Raw genomic sequence first — 20,544 nt, 5'->3', positions numbered from 1 at the left:
TCTCTGTACAGACTATGAGCAAACTTAGGGGCTGTTCCTGCTGAATTGTGCTTAGTACAGGGAATACCTATGCTGCCATAGTTTTATGGGATCTCTCTGTACAGACTATGAGCAAACTTAGGGGGCTGTTCCTGCTGAATTGTGCTTAGTACAGGGAATACCTATGCTGCCATAGTTTTATGGGATCTCTCTGTACAGACTATGAGCAAACTTAGGGACTGTTCCTGCTGAATTGTGCTTAGTACAGGGAATACCTATGCTGCCATAGTTTTATGGGATCTCTCTGTACAGACTATGAGCAAACTTAGGGGCTGTTCCTGCTGAATTGTGCTTAGTACACAGTTTTATAGCCAGAGAATAATGATTTAGGTGAAAAGAACAAGTATTATGAAACAGTCGTTGGGCTGCAAATGGCACATGAACAACGTGGATGAGACCTGCTACTCCCAATATACATGTAACCTGCATTCTACCTCTCAACTAGTCCTTACTGGGTGCCCTCTCCTCCTGGACTCCCCCCAGATACTATGAGGTTGGCTCCCTCTATAGTTAAACCACTGCTGGGGGTGAGTTTGAACAAGAAGTAAACGATTGCATATCTCCCAACTGTCCAGTTTTTCACAGGACAGTCCTGTGCCCGCAGACCCGGATTGTTCCTGAAATGTCTGTAGTTTCTCTTTTGATTTCGTGCACCGAACAGCCAGAAAAAGATACAAAGTTTCTGAAATGTAATTAAATAAGAGGGTTTTGGCAGAGAGCCCAGAATACTTAGTATCTGCACTTAGATACAATTGTAACTATTTAAGGTAAGCAAGGAAACAATTGTAACAATTTAAGATAAGCAAAGATACAATTGTAACTATTTAAGATAAACCGATACAATTGTAACTATTTAAGATAAAGAAACAATCGTAATAATTTAAGATAAACAAAGATACAATTGTAACAATTTAAGATAACCATAGATACATTTGTAACTATTTAAGATAAGTAAAGATACAATTGTAACAATTTAAGGTAAGCAAAGAAACAATTGTAACAAATGCAGTTTGGGGGTATAATTACTGCCCCATCTAAATCTGTGAATCAGGTCTGCCGCTTGGGAAGGAACATCAGGGAATTCTTTGATCATTACAGTTAATCTGGGTCTGTGGAACGTCAGGACTCATCCACTCTGTGGCCCCGGCAGGGAGATTTACTCTTTGGGTTTGTCATGTGCTCCTGAAGCATTTGATTTAAACCCTTGGAATGTTCCATGGGGGAGTAGGGGGGTATTTGTCTCTGTGGGTTACGAATGACTGAATTTCAAAGCTACTAATTTAGAAACCTTGTGATATTCTCCATAGCTGCACTGCTATACTCATTAACCAGTATATGGGCACCCCTGCAATGTTATTATCATGTATTTATATAGCTCCGACGTATTCCACTGCGCTGTACAGAGATTACAATCTCAGGTCCCCCTGTGTATAGATTTTATGCACTGCTGGTTCTGACTTCTGAAACAATGTAGCAGGAGCAAGCTGGGTTGGTCTCACTATTTTAATCCTCTTTTCTTTGCAGTCCCTGATGTACTGAAGAGCTGCGCCGAGTTCATCGAAACGCACGGAGTGGTGGATGGAATCTACCGTCTGTCTGGGGTGACGTCCAACATACAGAAGTTACGGTACTGCAAAAGAGTGGGGGGGGCTACATATAATACATATGCAGGACTTGCAACAGAAACCCCTACAAAGGCAACATAAAGATGTATATTTATTAACAGGCTTTCTCATTTTGTTATTCAGACCCTTTTCGGTTAATCTTGGGGTCCATTGCCTGGTTGCTAGGGAAAATGAAACCCTAACAACCAGATCATTTTAAAGGGGAACTAACAACTGCACTGCATTCCTTTTATCTTATGCTCAGTTGCAATGATGAGGTTCTCAGCCACCATGTTTGGCCATGTTAGTTTTGGACCCAGGCTACAGGGAGTTGATCCAACTAGTCAGGAACAGGTCAATATCTAATGTGTCTGCTCCGGGTGATCCCATAGAACCTGGGATTGTAGGGACAGGGGAACCATCTAAGTGAGGTTGAAGCATTTTAGGAGGAGGCTGGTGCTATGGGGGGTTTACTTCCCCTTTAAATCCCTGCAGAACAGGAAAAGTGAAACGACTCTCAAACCACAGAGAACAGAAGACAAAGACCAACTGCAAAATCTTAAAACATCCTAAAATTGTCATTAGGGATGCATCGAATCCAAAATTCGGTTTGGGATTTGGCCGAATTTTTTTCATCAGGATTCGGCCGAATCCTTGTGCTTGGCCGAACCGAATCCTAACTTGCTTATGCAAATTAGGGGCGGGAAGGGAAATCACGTAACTTTTTGTCACAACAAAGAAGTAAAACAATTTTTTTACACTGTTTCCCTATCTGTCCCTAATGTGCAAATGCAAATTAGGAATAAATTCTGTAATCTTTCATGAAGGATTCATGGATTCGGCGGAATCCCAAATAGTAGATTGGCTTCCAGCAGCCTGAGTAGCGATGATACAATAGCTTGTAACCCACAGGTGGGAGTGAGCAGAATCCTTCAGTCTTCCCCCCTCAGGGTTGTAATGTCTCCCTCTTTGTTGTTCCAGGCAAGAATTTGGGTTGGATCAGCCCCCAGACCTGACCAGAGATGTCTACCTCCAGGACATTCACTGTGTCGGCTCCTTGTGCAAATTGTACTTCCGGGAGTTGCCCAACCCGCTCCTGACTTACCAACTCTACAGCAAGTTCACCGTAAGGAGACTTTTCTACTCTTATCCACAGGGCTGTATTCACTGCAGAGAGGGCATTGCACTTCTTTAGCAGCTTAAAGGAGAACTAAAGCCTAACTAAAGAAGTAGGTAGAAATGTTGTACATGATGTTTTGTGCTTCTGTACCAGCCCAAGGCAACCACAGCCCTTTAGCAGTAAAGATCTGTGTCTCCAAAGATGCCCCAGTAGCTCCCCATCTTCTTTTCTGCTGATTCACTGCACATGCTCTGTGCTGCTGTCACTTACTGAGCTTAGGGAGCCACTCACAATATACAGTACACATAGAATAGAAATGTCACAATATAAGGCTGATTAGTAATTAATACACATAATTACTACATGGCAGCACAGAAACCAGTGCAATTAGCATCAGAATTGAATAATCAGCAAACCTGTAGCATCAGCTTATATTACAGCCAGGGAAGCTCATTTTCTGCTGGATAATTAGTGACGAGCCCTAAGCTTAGCTTCTCAGCAGCCAATCAGAGCCCACTGAGCATGTGAGTGTCACAGACACTTTCCAAGATGGTGACCCCCTGTGACAAGTTTGATGTCCTGGATCATTGCTGCTATTGACAAGCTCAAACTTTAGCCTCGTGCAATAAATTCAATAAATAAAATATGCCATTTTTAGCCACATTCATTTTTAGGGTTTAGTTCTCCTTTAAAGGGGTGGTTCACTTTAAAGTTTAACTTTTAGTATGTTATAGAGTGGCCAATTCCAAGTAACTTCAATTGGTCTTCATTATTTATTTTGTTTAGTTTAGTTTTTGAATTATTTGCTTTTTTTCTTCTGACGCTTTCCGGTTTTCCAATGGGGGTCACTGACCATCTCAATGGTGAACGACCCCTTTAAGGGGGACATAATAATCATATTTTCTTCCTGCCCTGTAATATGAACTATCACCCACTCTATATGGTCACACCTTTTGTGCCGTCCCCCTAAATACAGCTCTGAAACCCACTGATTTATATACATCAACATGCTCAGCTCAGATTGTCAGCTCTTTGCCCCATTATTACAGACAATTCCACTTCCCCTTGGTCTCTGTCCTGCTTTATACAGCAGTGAGGATGTTCAATGTTAAAAACAAGGGGAAGTTAAAGTAATGACTGTTATCCGAATAATGTGACCAAGGAAACATATAATGACTGAACTACAACTCTCAGCGCAGACATGCTTCGGCTATTAGTAAGGCCCGGCACATGCAGATATAGTAGCGCAGTTCTACTCTATATAAGGCGACACTGCAAAGTCTGTTTTGTTCTTACTACATATAAATCCATCAGCACACAGATATCACAATGTGAAGTATGTATGTGTAGCATTTATTTGGGGGGGGGCTGCTCTTGTTTTTGCCATGCAGCTGTCTCTGGGGCCCATATTTATAGCACCAGTATTAAAGGCAAAGTGTCACACAGAGACCCCCTCCTCTTCCTCACTTTTATCTCTAGATTCCTTTGACTTTCTATATTAGTATCACTGTTTCACTAATGGGAGTTGCCAAATTGTTTGTAGTGGTATCCGTGTTGGACTGAGACACCAGGGGCCCACCAACAAACCTTAGAACAAACCTTAGACCAGGGGCCCACCCAAAAATCATAGACCAAATCTTAGACCAGGGGCCCACCCAAAAACCTTAGTCCAAAGGCCCACCAAAAACCTTAGACCGAACCTTAGACCAGGGGCCCACTCAAAAACCTTAGACCAGGGGCGTACCAAAAAACCTTGGACCAGGGGCCCACCAATAAACCTTGGACCAGGGGCCCACCAATAAACTTTAGACCAGGGGCCCACCAAAAAACCTTGAAGCAGGGGCCCACCAAAACCTTAGACCAAGGGCCTACAAAAAAACCTTAGACCAGGGGCCCACTCAAAAACCTTAGACCAGGGGCCCACTCAAAAACCTTAGACCAGGGGCCCGCCAAAAAACCTTAGACCAGGAGCCCACCCAAAAACCTTAGACTAAACCTTAGACCAGGGGCCCACTCAAAAACCTTAGACCAGGGTCATCCAAAAACCTTAGATCAGGGGCCCACTCTCAGTACTATTATTTTTCTTCTCCTCACTCAACCTCTAGTCTCTTTTCTTTACACACTATAATCTATTGTTCCATCTATTTAGCCTCTTTATTCTCATAGAAATAGGGAATGGCCATAAAATAGGCCAAATGTTTAGCAGCAGGAGGGCCACTGACACCTGAGCCCAGTGGCATAACTACATGTTACTGTGCCCCAACTACATGTTACTGTGCCCCATAGTAAATTCATTTTAGGGCCCCAACATATATTTTTACCAATATATATTGAAATTGCAGCTGCTGTTTTCGTCAATGGAAGACGTCCTGGGATCAATTTGGAGTTGTTTGCAGCCTTCCTGACATTTGAGTTTTTTTTATGGGAGAAAAAACTTGAATCGAGTTTTTAAAACTCGCATTGAATTTGATTCGAGTTTTCGGGTCGATCCTATTCACCCGAGTTTTTGTTTTTTTAATAAATTTCGATCATGGGAGTTTATGGGAGTTTTTAAAAACTCCCATGAACTCGATATTCGACCTTTGATAAATGTGCCTGTGAGTGGTTGTGCCCAACAAAGAGATTTGCGTAGAATGGTCACCGGTCCTCGGGCCCCTCTCCACTGGGCACAGTCCTGGAGGCTTGAGGCTCAGGGATGGAATTTAACTGCTGTTTACTCTTCACATTCTGCACATTTCTCTTTTACTATTGTGCCTCTTCCCCACTGCCGCCCCGTGATTTATGCCACTTTGGCATGTGAACATGGAATGATCAGCAGTGGGAGACACTGGGAGACACTGGGAGACATAAATAAAAGGTCCATTAGTAGCCGAGACCCCCTAAGCCTGGGCTGTGGTCTGGAGGGAACAAATCCAATTATAGAGAGACCACAGAGTTGAACTCTTTCCACTCATTCAGTCAAACTGTTTCCAGTCATTCAGAATCTGTCAGTGCCGCTGAGCTGGATCCTGGTTATTGGTACTTAGGCTGCTGATTCCCAGTTTATCGGACAACAGAGAAAACACTTTCCCTGTAGGCAGAAAATTAAGGGATGGGAAGGGCGTATGTCTTATATGCCGACAGCTCACATCTGGTTGCTAAGGTCTACATTTCCCTAGCAACCATGCATTGATTTGAATAAGAAACTGGAATATGAATAGGAGAGCCCTGAATGGATGAATGGTTAAAAGTAGCAATAATAATATATAATGTGTAGTCTTAAAGAGCATTTGTTTTGAGATGGGGTCAGTGACCCCTATTTTGAAAGCTGGAAAGTGAGAAGAAGAAGAATGAAAATAATTTAAAAAAAAACTATAACAAAAAATAATGAAGACCAATAGAAAAGTTGCTTAGAAGTAGCCATTCTATAACATACTAAAAGTTAACTTAAATGTGAACCGCCCTTTTAAAAAAAAGTCACCTTTATCTGCCTTGGCCACACCCCATTATTCCCAAATATGCCCAGGGTCCACCCAAACTCTGTATACAGATATTTGTCCAGTCACCAGTTTGCAGAAGCCAGTGACATGGATGTATACTGGTAATTCATGATATATACATCCTTCATGGCCGCATTGAATTCATTGCAGTCTGATGCAGGCAGCAAAATGAACTGCTTTTCCGCTTGCATTGTATGTGGGTGTGGATTTAAAGGGGAAATTAGGCGACCGTAACCAAGGGACACGCAGAGCATTTTAATCCGCTTGTAAACTTTTCCGAATGATGAGTTTCAACAGGAATTTTATCTACACAATTGCTTTAAAAAATACAAATGTCAACCTGCAGGGGTGGCAAATAGTCGAATTCTTAAAGGGATTCTGTCATGGGAAAAAAAACATTTTTTCAAAATGAATCAGTTAATAGTGCTGCTCCAGCAGAATTCTGCACTGAAATCCATTTTTCAAAAGAGCAAACAGATTTTTTTATATTCAATTTTGAAATCTGACATGGGGCTAGACATTTTCTCAATATCCCAGCTGCCCCATATCATGTGAATTGTACGCTGATAAACTTCAATCACTCTTTACTGCTGTACTGCAAGTTGGAGTGATATCACCCCCTCCCTCCCCCCCCCAGCAGCCAAATAAAAGAACAATGGGAAGGTAACCAGATAGCAGCTCCCTAACACAAGATAACAGCTGCCTGGTAGATCTAAGAACAAAAGAAGAACACTCAATAGTATAAACCCATGTCTCACTGAGACACATTCAGTTACATTGAGAAGGAAAAACAGCAGCCTGCCAGAAAGCATTTCTCTCCTAAAGTGCAGGCACAAGTCACATGACCAGGGGCAGCTGGGAAATTGACAAAATGTCTAGCCCCATGTCAGATTTCAAAATTGAATATAAAAAAATCAGTTTGCTCTTTTGAGAAATGGATTTCAGTGCAGAATTCTGCTGGAGCAGCACTATTAACTGATTCATTTTGAAAAAAATGTTTTTTCCCATGACAGTATCCCTTTAACGTGCCAGAGTATGATAAATCTCGAAAATTTAATTAAATTTTTTTTAAAAAACTCAAAGCGAGTTTGTATAATTCCCTAGTTGAATTTGACACTTTTGACCATAAAAAAATGTGAAAATTTTAATTTTTAATTCAACCCTTAAAAAATGTGCCTCTGTGAGTCCATGGCTAGAGACTTACTTTTACTCTGTTACTCTGTTTGAACGTACCGGCTGACCATATAGCTATGCATTCAGGGACTGCTTTAAAGGACCAGTAACATAAATTTTTTTCTAAAAAAAAAATTTGTTCGTATAGACGAAAAAAAACCCCACAAAGACAAATTAAACATTTAAATTGCTAAGTCTTTAAACTTACTGAAACTCCGCTTGCGCTCCTCTTCAGAAAAGGCGATCCATCATGCGGCGCTTGATTTCTCCTCCCTGCTTTCCCTGTAGGAGATAGCCAGGGGGAAGTAATCCAGCGCCGCATGATGGATCGTCGCTGTCTTGCCTTTTCTGAAGAGGAGCGCAAGCAGAGTTTTGGTAAGTTATTTCTTAATAAAGACTTAGCGATTTAAAAGTTTAATTTGTCTTTGTGGGGTTTTTTTTCGTTCTATCTTTAAAAAAAAAATTGGTGTTACTGGTCCTTTAACAGGACATATGATAAAAGATGAGATCAGATGAGCAGTACATTAACCACAGACATGCCAATAAAATGGTTTCAGATCATTACACTTAGGGCTCTTACAGACGAGCATTTGAAGCTGCGCTCCCCTGCGTTCCGTTTTTATGCGTTCAGCGCAGGGGAGTGCAAGAGTAGACGCATTCATTTTTTTTCAATGTACTCACACAGGCGCATGTAGGTGCAGAACGCAGAAAAAATGCAGCATGTTGCGTCTCAACCTGCGTTCAGCGCCTACATGCGCCTGTGTGAGTACAGCTCCATTGAAAAAAAATGAATGCGTCTATTCCTGCGCTCCCCTGCGGTTGAACACATAAAAACGGAACGCAGGGGAGCGCAGATTCAAACGCTCGTCTGTAAGAGCCCTAACTCCATATGTGTCAGATTCCTGCAGAAAATTCAGATCATTATATTGACCCCAGATATACTAGCAAGATCGAGACAGAAAATGGATTAAAAACATTACACTAACAAATAATGTGCCAGTAAGATCCCTGAAGAAAATGGATTCAGAGCATTGCATTAACCCCAGATATGCCAACGAGATCTCAGCAGATAATGGGTTCCGATCATTGCACTAACCCCTGATATGCCAGTAAGATCCCTGCAGAAAATGAATTTAGAGCATTGCAGTTCTCCCAGATATGCCAGCAAAATCACTGCATCAAATGGACTAAAATCATTACACTAACCCCAGATATGTCGGCATGATCACTGCAAAGATGGATTCAGATTATTACACTAACCCTGGCTATTCCGGCAAGGTCCCTGCAGAAATTGAATTCAGAGCATTGCATTAACTCCAGATATACCAGAAAGATACCTGAAAAAAAATTGATTCAGATCATTACTCTAATCCCAGATATGCCAGTAAAATACCTGCAGAAAATTGGTTTAAAACATTACATTAACCTTGGTATGCCAGTAAGATCCCTGCAGTAAATCAATTCAGAGCACTGCACTAACCCCAGATATGCCAGCAAGATCCCTGCAAAACTTGACTCAGAATATTACATAAACACACGAAATTCCAGTAAGTTTCCTTGCTTACAGAAAGCCTAACTGATTTCACCCTCGGACATTAAAGGAGAACTAAACCCTAAAAATTAATGTGGCTAAAAATGCCATATTTTATATAGTGAACTTATTGCACGAGGCTAAAGTTTGAGCTTGTCAATAGCAGCAATGATCCAGGACTTCAAACTTGTCACAGGGGGTCACCATCTTGGAAAGTGTCTGTGACACTCACATGCTCAGTGGGCTCTGATTGGCTGTTGAGAAGCTAAGCTTAGGGCTCGTCACTAATTATCCAGCAGAAAATGAGCTTCCCTGGCTGTAATATAAGCTGATGCTACAGGTTTGCTGATTATTCAATTCTGATGCTAATTGCACTGGTTTCTGTGCTGCCATGTAGTAATTATGTGTATTAATGACTAATCAGCCTTATATTGTGACATTTCTATTCTATGTGTACTGTATATTGTGAGTGGCTCCCTAAGCTCAGTAAGTGACAGCAGCACAGAGCATGTGCAGTGAATCAGCAGAAAAGAAGATGGGGAGCTACTGGGGCATCTTTGGAGACACAGATCTTTACTGCTAAAGGGCTGTGGTTGCCTTGGGCTGGTACAGAAGCACAAAACATCATGTACAACATTTCTAGTCTACTTCTTTAGTTCTCCTTTAAGTTGTATTGGCCCCCATGATTGCTGATGGGAGACTTGGCTGTAACGGCAATAAAAGTAGACCTGCTGGGAAGAATAACATTATGGAGAATCATTGCAAAATAAGAGACCTTCAAAAGAGTCAGTTTTAGGGTTGCCGTGACATTATTTTTTTTCCACACAATTTTTCCATCATTGCCAGGGGCCCCTTTTTTATTATAGCCCAAGTCTGATTTTCAGGGTCTATTTTTGCCCCCCCCCAGCACTGCGAGGCACAGGTTTTCCTGGAAATGCCTTTTGGGTGTTGCAAATAAAGCTGGGACGGTGCAAATGGATCTTTCTTAGAATTCCTGTGTTTTCCTTCCTACACCCCAAGCAGACCCTTCAAATTCTTTTCGGCAATGAAGCGAACACTTCTCCTCTGTCAACAGAGAGCTCTGAGTCCTCCTTGGCTTCTCTTTAACACTTTTGCTGCCAACCTGTTCTCACTAACAGGCATTATTAAAGGGGTGGTTCACCTTTAAGTTAACTTTTAGTATGTTATAGAATGGCCAATTCTAAGCAACATTTCAATTGGTCTTCATTATTTATCTTTTTTATAGATTTTTAGTTATTTACCTTTTTCTTTCAAGCTTTCAAATGGGGGTCACTGACCCCCATCTAAAAAAACATATGCTCTTAAAGGAACAGTAACCTCAAAAAATAAAAGTGTTTTAAAGTAATAAAAATATAATGCAGTGTTGCCGTGCACTGGTGAAACTGATCTGTTTGCTTCAGAAACACTACTATAGTTTATATAAAGAAGCTGCTGTGTAGCCATGGGGGCAGCCATTCAAGCACAGGATACACAGTAGATAACAGATAAGTACTACTATAGTTTATATAAACAAGCTGCTGTGTAGCCATTCAAGCACAGGATACACAGTAGATAACAGATAAGTACTATTATAGTTTATATAAACAAGCTGCTGTGTAACCATGGGGGCAGCCATTCAAGCACAGGATACACAGTAGATAACGGATAAGTACTACTATAGTTTATATAAACAAGCTGCTGTGTAGCCATGGGGGCAGCCATTCAAGCACAGGATACACAGTAGATAACAGATGATTACTACTATAGTTTATATAAACAAGCTACTGTGTAGCTATGGGGGCAGCCATTCAAGCACAGGATACACAGTAGATAACGGATAAGTACTACTATAGTTTATATAAACAAGCTGCTGTGTAACCATGGGGGCAGCCATTCAAGCACAGGATACACAGTAGATAACGGATAAGTACTACTATAGTTTATATAAACAAGCTGCTGTGTAGCCATGGGGGCAGCCATTCAAGCACAGGATACACAGTAGATAACAGATAAGTACTACTATAGTTTATATAAACAAGCTGCTGTGTAGCCATGGGGGCAGCCATTCAAGCACAGGATACACAGTAGATAACAGATAAGCTCTGAAGAACATAATGATGTTATCTGTTATCCACTATTTATCCTGTGACATATAGACTTGTTTAAATGTCTGCCATTGCTACACAGCAGCTGGTTTATATGAACTATAGTAGTGTTTCTGAACTAAACAGATCAGTTTTACCAGTGCAGGGCAACACTACATTATATTTTCATTACTTTAATACACTTTCATTTTATGGTGTTACTGTTCCTTTAAATGCTACAAATGTATTGTTATTGCTACTTTTAATTACTCATATATATTTAGTCCCTAGCCTATTCATATTCCAGTCTCTTATTCAAATCACTGCATGGTTGCTAGGGGGAATTGCAAACTGGAGAGCTGCTGAATAAAAAGCTAAATAACTCAAAAAACACAAATAATAAAAAATGAAAACCAATTGAAAAGTATCTCAGGATATCCATCTCTACAGCATACTAAAAGTTATCTCAAAGGTGAACAACCCCTTTAACCCCCCATTTTTTTCAGTAATCTAAAGAGCTTGCAATCTAAAAGTACATCTTCGTAAAAAGCTTGAAATGACACCTTATCGTATACTTTTATTAGGCAATGTTTTATTTTTAGGTTTACATACCCTTTAACGTTAACCTTAAGTGTCACAGAATCAGTGGCCTTAGCCTTAAAGAACATTTGTTAGATGGGGTCAGTGACCCCCATCTGAAAGCTGGAAAGGGTCAGAAGAAGGCAAATAATTAAAAAACTATAAAAAAAGAACCCCTTTTATACAACCTTAAAACTATGTAGCAATCAGAATGTTGTAGAAGCTAAACCCAGAAAGGGCACAGTTATCAGTATGGAAGCTCCACCATAATAAGGTCCAGCCTGAGTGTAATAGAAGACTCCCAGATCCGGCACATGTTTCATTTATTTTAATGCTTCCCATGCCTCAGGCTCTTAGGATGGGATTTACTTCTCCTTTAAACTCAAGAATAAAACATAATAACTGAGGTTGATTAAAAAAACAAACTCTGTTTCAAACAGTGGCATTTTAGGTTGGTGGGCTAACAAACATTTTATTCCATGGGGGCCCTCAAACCACCCTGGAAGATACACATAAACCCCACCCACTTCCCTGAAAGCCCCACCCCTTTGCAACCCATAAATCAATTTCTATTCAATCTATTGCCTTTCATGTCATGGAGCCTCTCACTGTAGAACCCCCTGACCCTGGAGTTCAATCTCACCCCCAGCTAAGCCCCTACTAAAAAGTTTCCTGTGATTCCTAGAGAAATGCACATTTCTGTTTGCAAAGAAAACAGTTCAAATACAATTATTTAAGGTAAAATTCCCCGGGGGTCGTTGACCCGTCCCGTGGGGCAGCAGATGTTTGGGAGAGGTGAGAGAGAACAGTTTTGCTTCAGATTTTTGCACTTAAGGGGCAAAGTACATTTTAATAATCATTTCTTTTGAATTCATGACCTATTTTATAAGACCGATTGTATTCGTTACATCACATCCAATTATATATATATATATATATATAGTTAAAACCATCTCAGGATCAGCTCCCAGTTTTTGTTTTTCCACTTTAGTTCTACCTGATGTTCCTCCTGGATCTCGTTACCATGGATACCAACATCTATAAATTCAACAGGCAACACAGAAACATTATTTATTTTTTTTCTCCCCCATATTGTAAGGAACTGAGCTCTGAATAAGGGAAAAATCATTTTAATCAGCTGCTAAAGATATATTATGGCTGGGCGATGCTGGGACTGATTGATGCTGTGGGGCTGCTGAAGACCAAGGAGATTAATGGGGTATTTTAAGCTGCTGTTCTTTGGTGGGAGTACAGTATTATTTTCTGGTGGGCAGCTGCTGGATGTCGCAGTGCTCTTCTAAGTTGGGATTCACAGTGTCATTTTATGTTGGGAATCACAGTGATGTTCTGTGTTAGGGCCAGTGTCATTCTATGCTGGGAGTCACAGTGTCTTTCTATGCTTAGGCTCACAGTGTCATTCTATGCTGGGAGTCACGGTGTCATTCTATGCTGGGAGTCACAGTGTCATTCTATGCTGGGAGTCACAGTGCTGTTCTATGCTGGGAGTCACAGTGTCATTCTATGCTGGGAGTCACAGTGTCATTCTATGCTGGGAGTCACAGTGTCATTCTATGCTGGGAGTCACAGTGCTGTTCTATGCTGGGAGTCACAGTGTCATTCTATGCTGGGAGTCACAGTGTCTTTCTATGCTGGGAGTCACAGTGTCATTCTATGCTGGGAGTCACAGTGCTGTTCTATGCTGGGAGTCACAGTGTCATTCTATGCTGGGAGTCACAGTGTCTTTCTATGCTGGGAGTCAGTGTCATTCTATGCTGGGAGTCACAGTGTCATTCTATGCTGGGAGTCACAGTGTCATTCTATGCTGGGAGTCACAGTGCTGTTCTATGCTGGGAGTCACAGTGTCATTCTATGCTGGGAGTCACAGTGTCATTCTATGCTGGGAGTCATAGCGTCATTCTATGCTGGGAGTCACAGTGCTGTTCTATTCTTAGGCTCACAGTGTCATTCTATGCTGGGAGTCACAGTGCTGTTCTATTCTTAGGCTCACAGTGTCATTCTATGCTGGGAGTCACAGTGCTGTTCTATTCTTAGGCTCACAGTGTCATTCTATGCTGGGAGTCACAGTGCTGTTCTGTTCTTAGGCTCACAGTGTCATTCTATGCTGGGAGTCACAGTGCTGTTCTATGCTGGGAGTCACAGTGTCATTCTATGCTGGGAGTCACAGTGTCATTCTATGCTGGGAGTCAAAGTGTCATTCTATGCTGGATGTCACAGTGTCATTCTATGCTGGGAGTCACAGTGCTGTTCTATGCTGGGAGTCACAGTGTCATTCTATGCTGGGAGTCAAAGTGTCATTCTATGCTGGATGTCACAGTGTCATTCTATGCTGGGAGTCACAGTGTCATTCTATGCTGGATGTCACAGTGTCATTATATGCTGGATGTCGCAGTGCTCTTCTATGTTGGGATTCACAGTGTCATTTTATGTTGGGAATCACAGTGATGTTCTGTGTTAGGGCCAGTGTCATTTTAATCTGGGAGTCACAGCACTGTTCACTGTCACAGTGTCATTCTATGCTGGGAGTCACAGTGTCATTCTATGCTGGGAGTCACAGTGTCATTCTATGCTGGGAGTCACAGTTTCATTCTATGCTGGGAGTCACAGTGCTGTTCTATGATGGGGCTCATAGTATAGTTGTATAAAAGGGTGGGGGTTCCTGGCTGACATTGATCTACTCTATCTGTCCCGCAAGCAGAGCACCATAGGTACCAGGACTATCTGCTTCATTCTCTCCAGTTGTGTGTTTGCCCCACAGGTATAAAAATACACAAGTTTTAGTAAAGTTTTTTGGATTATGCTGAACTACTCCAAGCAACAAAGTTATTGTGAATGTGACATCCCTGATTAAACAAGAAACGTTAAGTGCCGGGGACACAATGTAACTGGTGACGCACGAGTAACTGGTAATAAATGGGACTTTATGATGTCACCCACTTCTTATTCTCCCGTGGAACAGAGGCCCCTTACAGGGTTAATTATCAACATGTATAAATATTAACTGCTGTAATTAAAGGGGCAATTCACCTGCACAATAACTGTTATTCAACTAGTTGTACCCAAATAATGTATCCCCCCCCCCCAGTTTTTTCTTTTTCTATTGTTTTCCCCTTCTGTGTTGTATAAACTGATAGAACTGACAGATTGTTGCTGGGATTCCACGGATATATCAGTTAATGTATCTGTTAATGTATCAGAGATGATCTTATTTACAGCGCAGGGAGCAACCCTAACCCCACCCAATGTCAATCACGTGGGGGTCACTTGCTGGGGTTCCACAATTTCTTACATTCTAGGGAAATAAAGGGCAGATAAAGCCAAAAATAGATGTAACTAATGGCCTGGTTATAAAGTGTAGATTCCGTATGTTCCACACCACTATTTACCCTTTAATATCCAACCACTGCAAACTGAATCCAATAAATCAGTTACCCCCATAAAGAATGATACTCCCTGTTCTGGGGGTTCATCCTTTTTATTGGTCACCTAAATCCCTGAGAAAAGTGAATATTTTGGGGTCGGCCGGTCGAGTCTCCAGACAATGTTATTTTTTATTATATTTGGCAGCAGTTGTCTCAGCACAAGGAAACAGTGGGCAGTTGAGTAGGAGCGGCCGACTGTCACACGATCTCCACTGACAAAAACCTGCTAATTTGACTTTTGTGGATTTCTCCTGAAAATCCCTGTAATTTACATAACATTAAATCAGTGTGTCCCACGCCCACTCACACGACTATTATCCTGACAGTAGTGACTGTGTGTCTTTATCTGAGTCTGTCTGTTCACAGTATCTATGTGGGACATTCACTAAGAATCGTAGTTCGCCAGGCGTATTTTCGCCAGCGCTTCGCAAATTCATTAAAATCCGAAGTTGCACTCCGGGGTAGCGTAAGGTTGCGAAGTTGCGCTAGCGTTGATTCGCTAAGCGAAGCGAAGTTACGCTAGCGATAGTTAATTTGCATACGGCGCCAAATTCAGATTTCAATGGAGGAATACGTAGAATCACTACAAATGCCTGGGAAACCTTCAAAACATCAAATAAAATGTTTATTTTGCCCTACACATGTGACCACTGTCTAGGTAAGTTTCCATGAGTTAGGAAATGTAGGGGGGAAGGAGGGGAGCCCCAAAATTTTTTTCGATCTTTTTCAGCCTATCACCCATAATATAGAAAAAATGCCAGCGTTTTTTGGGACTTAGAAAATATTTTAACTTTTTTTGAAGCAATCCCTATCTACTCTATTGCGCTTCGCCTGGTCTGAGGTGGCGAAGGAAGTCTAGCATAAAAGGTAGCGTTCAGTACAATGCGCACGTTAGTGAATTTGCGTAGTTACGTCTGTTGTGCAAATTCGCCAGGCGTAAGGGTGCGAAGTTACACTAGCGAATTTACGCCAGCGTCCGTTTGTGAATTTGCGAAGTAACGAAAATGCCCAACGCTAGCGAATTGACGCTAGCGTTAGGCGCTTCGGCGCTTAGTGAATTTGCCCCTATGTGTCTTTATCTGTGTGTGTGTGTGTATATATGTGTCTGTGTGTCTTTTGTGCGTCTGTATCTGTCTGTCTGTGTCTGTTTGTATCTGTGTGTCTTGTCTGTGTGTCTCTCTGTATCTGTGTGTCTATGTCTGTTTGTCTGTGTGCAGTGTCGGACTGGCCCCCCAGGATACCAGGAAAACTCCCGGTGGGCCCAGGTGTCAGTGGCCCCTCTTACTTCTAGCCATTTAGCCTTTTTCATGATCCTTTCTTATTCCTTTATGGGGAAAAATGCTTAATAATGGAAAAATATAGTAAGACTAGAAGAATAAAGAGGTTGAGAGAAGAGAGGAGGAATAATAGTTTGGAAAGTGGGCCCACTGTCTAAGGTTTTCTGGTGGGCCCTTGGCATCCCAGTCTGACACTGTCTGTGTGTCTGTATCTGTGTGTCTGTATATGTGTGTCTGTATCTGTGTGTCTGTGTGTCTGTTTGTACCTGTGTTTCTGTGTATGTGTGTATGTGTGTCTGTGTGCGTGTTTGTGTGTCTGTATCTGTGTGTCTGTCTCTGTGTCTGTCTGTACCTGTGTGTGCGTGTCTCTGTATGTACCTGTGTGTCTGTGTGCGTGTTTGTGTGTCTGTATCTGTGTGTCTGTCTCTGTATCTGTGTCTGTGTGTGAGTCTCGGTCTGTGTGTCTGTCTGTATCTATGTGTGTGTGTTTGTGTGTCTGTATGTGTCTATGTGTCTCTGACTGTGTGTCTGTCTGTGTCTGTATGTCTGTATCTGTGTGTCTGTCTCTGTGTCTGTGTGTGTGTGTCTGTATCTGTGTGTGTGTGTCTGTGTGTGTTTGTGTGTCTGTATCTGTGTGTCTCTGTCTGTGTGTCTGTCTGTGTCTGTGTGTGTGTCTGTCTGTATCTATGTGTCTGTCTCTGTGTCTGTGTGTGATTCACTTGATATTTAGTGAGACTCACTTCCTGTGAATGATGTCCAGACTGGGGGTGATGACTGACGCATCCTTTATTTAAAGGGGACACAGCAGGGAGGGGGAGGGGAGACATTTATCTGGAGCATCAGCACATTTGAACATTTATTTATTTTTTGGGTTCTCTGGGTTTTTTTTTGGATGACCTAACTGTATTTATTGTTATAGCACTACTGAGCACTTTGCATTTCATATACAGTAATAATATAGATGGGGAGCAAATATTCTAATCCTACATAACTATAATCAGCTGGCATCTGCTACATTGTTTAAGATTTCAGGAGCAGCAGTGCAGAGATTATAAACAGCAAAATAGAGTTAAAAAAGTTGTAATGAAAGCTGCTGACAATTTCATTTTTTTGATGATTTTTTGGGTGGAGTTGCCCTTTTAATCTGAGGGTGAGTCAGACATGCAAATGAAACTTACATTAAATACATAGAATACTTTTTCGGCAGTACTGCCATTAGAAATCACAGGCCCTATACTATATATCGGTGGTGTCATTCACTTTCCTGGGCACTTTTCTGCAAAAGAATGTTTGGGACCCCCATTATGTTACTACTATCCCCTCCCACCCTACCCATGAATGAAGGGGTCTGTGGGCTTCTTCCCAGGTAACAGGAAGGTCCTATCTGGGACCCTCCTCTGCTGGTATATAGTTATACCCTGTACCCCAGGGGGCCCATTTATTAGTCTAATATTATTCCCTGGGTGGTGCACCAGCTAAATGGAATGGGCCATGCCAAAGTCCACACCCCCAGCGATCAACCCAAACCCCCTATCCACTCCATAAGCCCCATCCCCTCTCACCTTTAAGTTAAGAATGGCCAGTTCTAAGTAACTTTTCAATTAGCCTTCATTATTTAGTTGTTATAGTTTTTGAATTATTTGCCTTCTTCTACTGACCCTTTCCAGCTTTCAATGTATTTTAAAAAAAATTTTTTTTATGTTACTGGTCCTTTAAAGGCTGGTGAATAAATTTGCTCATCGCTACCTACCAAGCAAGAGACAAGCCCAGTCGCTACACAGTATTTAAACAGCAGATGGCGCTGTAAAGCAGTCTCATTTGCTGGACTCATTAGACCAGTTGTGCCGGTGTATTCACAGCAGTGTCTCCCAGAAAGCAGGATAAAGATATGATTCAGTCCCGTTTATGGACATCAGAATCAGCCCTGCGACTAGTTAACATTTATAGAAAGATAAAGGGAACATTATCCCTAATTATAAATGGGGTTTATTTGCCCTTTTAGCTGTGAGTGGATTTGTTTCATGTACATTATTAATGACTATAATTATAACTCATTTCCTTTGTCAATAAATAGACTGTACATACACTGCACCCCCCCCAGCCAAATGCATCGGAGCATTAAAAATGTTTTTCTGCCCCCTCCTGACTGCAAATTAGCTGATGGGCACAACTGCCAAACGCTGCATTTACTAATCATGACTGGGCTGTGACTGGGAATGTATTAGGCTGCAGGCTGGAGAGAAACATCTGGGGTTATGAGCGGATCAAATCAGATGCGACGCAGCCTGCAATGCTGGATTCATAGGCTCCGGGGCTTTTATTTTATGCCACTGTTTATCTCATGCTGCCAATAATAGTATTCTTGAGCTTCCCAAGTGTTAGTTCCTTAAAGGGATACTGTCATGGGACAACATGTTTGTTTCCAAACACATCAGTTAATAGTGCTGCTCCAGGAGAATTCTACACTGAAATCCATTTCTCAAAAGAGCAAACAGATTTTTTTATATTTAATCTTTAAATCTGACATGGGGCTAGACATTTTGTCAATTTCCCAGCTGCCCCCAGTCATGTGACTTGTGCTCTGATAAACTTCAGTCTCTCTTTACTGCTGTACTGCAAGTTGGAGTGATATCACCCCCTTCCTTTTCCCCCCAGCAGCCAAACAAAAGAACAATGGGAAGGTAACCAGATAGCAGCTCCCTAACACAACATAACAGCTGCCTGAACAACACTCAATAGTAAAATCCAGGTCCCACTGAGACACATTCAGTTACATTGAGTAGGAGAAACAACAGCCTATCAGAAAGCAGTTCCATCCTAAAGTGCTGGCTCTTTCTGAAAGCACATGACCAGGCAAAATGACCTGAGATGCACCTACACACCAATATTACAACTAAATACACTTGCTGGTTCAGGAATGACATTTTATATTGTACAGTGAATTATTTGCAGTGTAAAACAGTGTCATTTAGAAATAAAAAGGACACCAAAACATCATGACAGAATCTCTTTAAAGGTTACCTGCCCAGTGTTCTACAGTAAACCCTATCTACCAAGCTGTGCAGACTCACTTGGACCTGAATTAGTGAGTAGTGATGGGCGAATCCGTCCCGTATCGCTTCACTGGAAAATTTGCGGAATGGCAAAAAAATTCGCAAAGCATTGTAAAATTCGCCAAATGCATTAAAGTCAATGAGCGACCAAATAATTTTGACGCGCAACAATTTTGATGATTTTATTCGCGGGCGGCGAAACGCGGAAGTTTGCTGAGAATTCATGCCTGGCGAATTTATTCGCCTATCACTATTAGGGAGGTCTGTTTCAGGCTGCAGTCAGCGGTCATGTTTATTGGAGCTTCTTACAAGGGTTTCAAGGGGAAGGAGGCTTCTATGTACATATCTTTAGTTTCTGAGATTATCATATCCACCAAGCTATTCAGGCTCACTTAGGGTCGCTGAGGTCTATTTTGCTCAGCATTCAGTGGTCACATTTCTTGTAATAGTTCTTAATAAATACAAATCAACAGAATAACAAAAATGCACCGAATAACAGCACCTCAGAGGTTACCTGCTCAGTATTCTAATGTAAACCCTATCTACCAAGCTGTGCAGACTCACTTAGACTCACTTAGATTTGTAAAGTCTGTTTCAGGGCTAAACACCTTTTACCTGAGCCAAATCATGTGTTTATTTATAATCTGTTATTTCTTTTGCAGGAAGCAGTATCATGCTCGGTGGACGGAGAGAAACTCTTCCGAATTCTGGAAGTGATACAGGAGTTGCCTCCTTCCCATTACAGGTGAGTGAGTCAGTGCACAATATTAATGGGGATTAGTCCTGGAATTCAGCATCAGACTGGGGTGTTCGGGGGCCCACCGGAGCTGCAGCCTCAGCCCCTACTTTCTTTGGGGGGCCCATGAATATCGGGGTTTTTCTGGGTTTCACCCCGGGCCCAGTTTAAACTTTCTGGCACCAGTTCTGTTTAGGAATATCAATACTAAACTTGTATATTAAAAACTATAGAATTGGTCAAAATGACCTCATCCCTATACTGTTTCCTCTGCTTCTCAGAACAGACAGACGGGATGGCTTTATACTTAACCGTTTCTTTTCCTGGAGGCATTTTCTTTCCCCTTTCAATGTGACGTCACCCCCAGCAAAGATGATAGACGTTTCCTGATGACTCTTGTGGGGGGATGGGTTGACTGTATAGTGGGGA

At 41.7% G+C, this 20,544-nt stretch overlaps 1 protein-coding gene across 2 annotated transcripts in view; it reads left to right on the top strand.

Annotated features, from left to right (window-relative positions):
• Positions 1–20,544, top strand: part of arhgap31.L (Rho GTPase activating protein 31 L homeolog) — an 88,306-nt gene that overhangs the window by 52,974 nt on the left and 14,788 nt on the right. For both annotated transcript variants that reach the window (XM_018245832.2, XM_018245831.2), the window contains exons 2-4: positions 1,564–1,666; positions 2,625–2,769; positions 20,042–20,124. In XM_018245832.2, coding sequence (XP_018101321.1) covers positions 1,564–1,666; positions 2,625–2,769; positions 20,042–20,124 — 331 coding nt within the window. The remainder of the gene's footprint in view (positions 1–1,563; positions 1,667–2,624; positions 2,770–20,041; positions 20,125–20,544) is intronic.

Source organism: Xenopus laevis, chromosome 2L, assembly GCF_017654675.1.
Source record: "Xenopus laevis strain J_2021 chromosome 2L, Xenopus_laevis_v10.1, whole genome shotgun sequence".
NCBI lineage: Eukaryota > Metazoa > Chordata > Amphibia > Anura > Pipidae > Xenopus > Xenopus laevis.
This window is presented reverse-complemented; position numbering and strand designations above follow the sequence as displayed.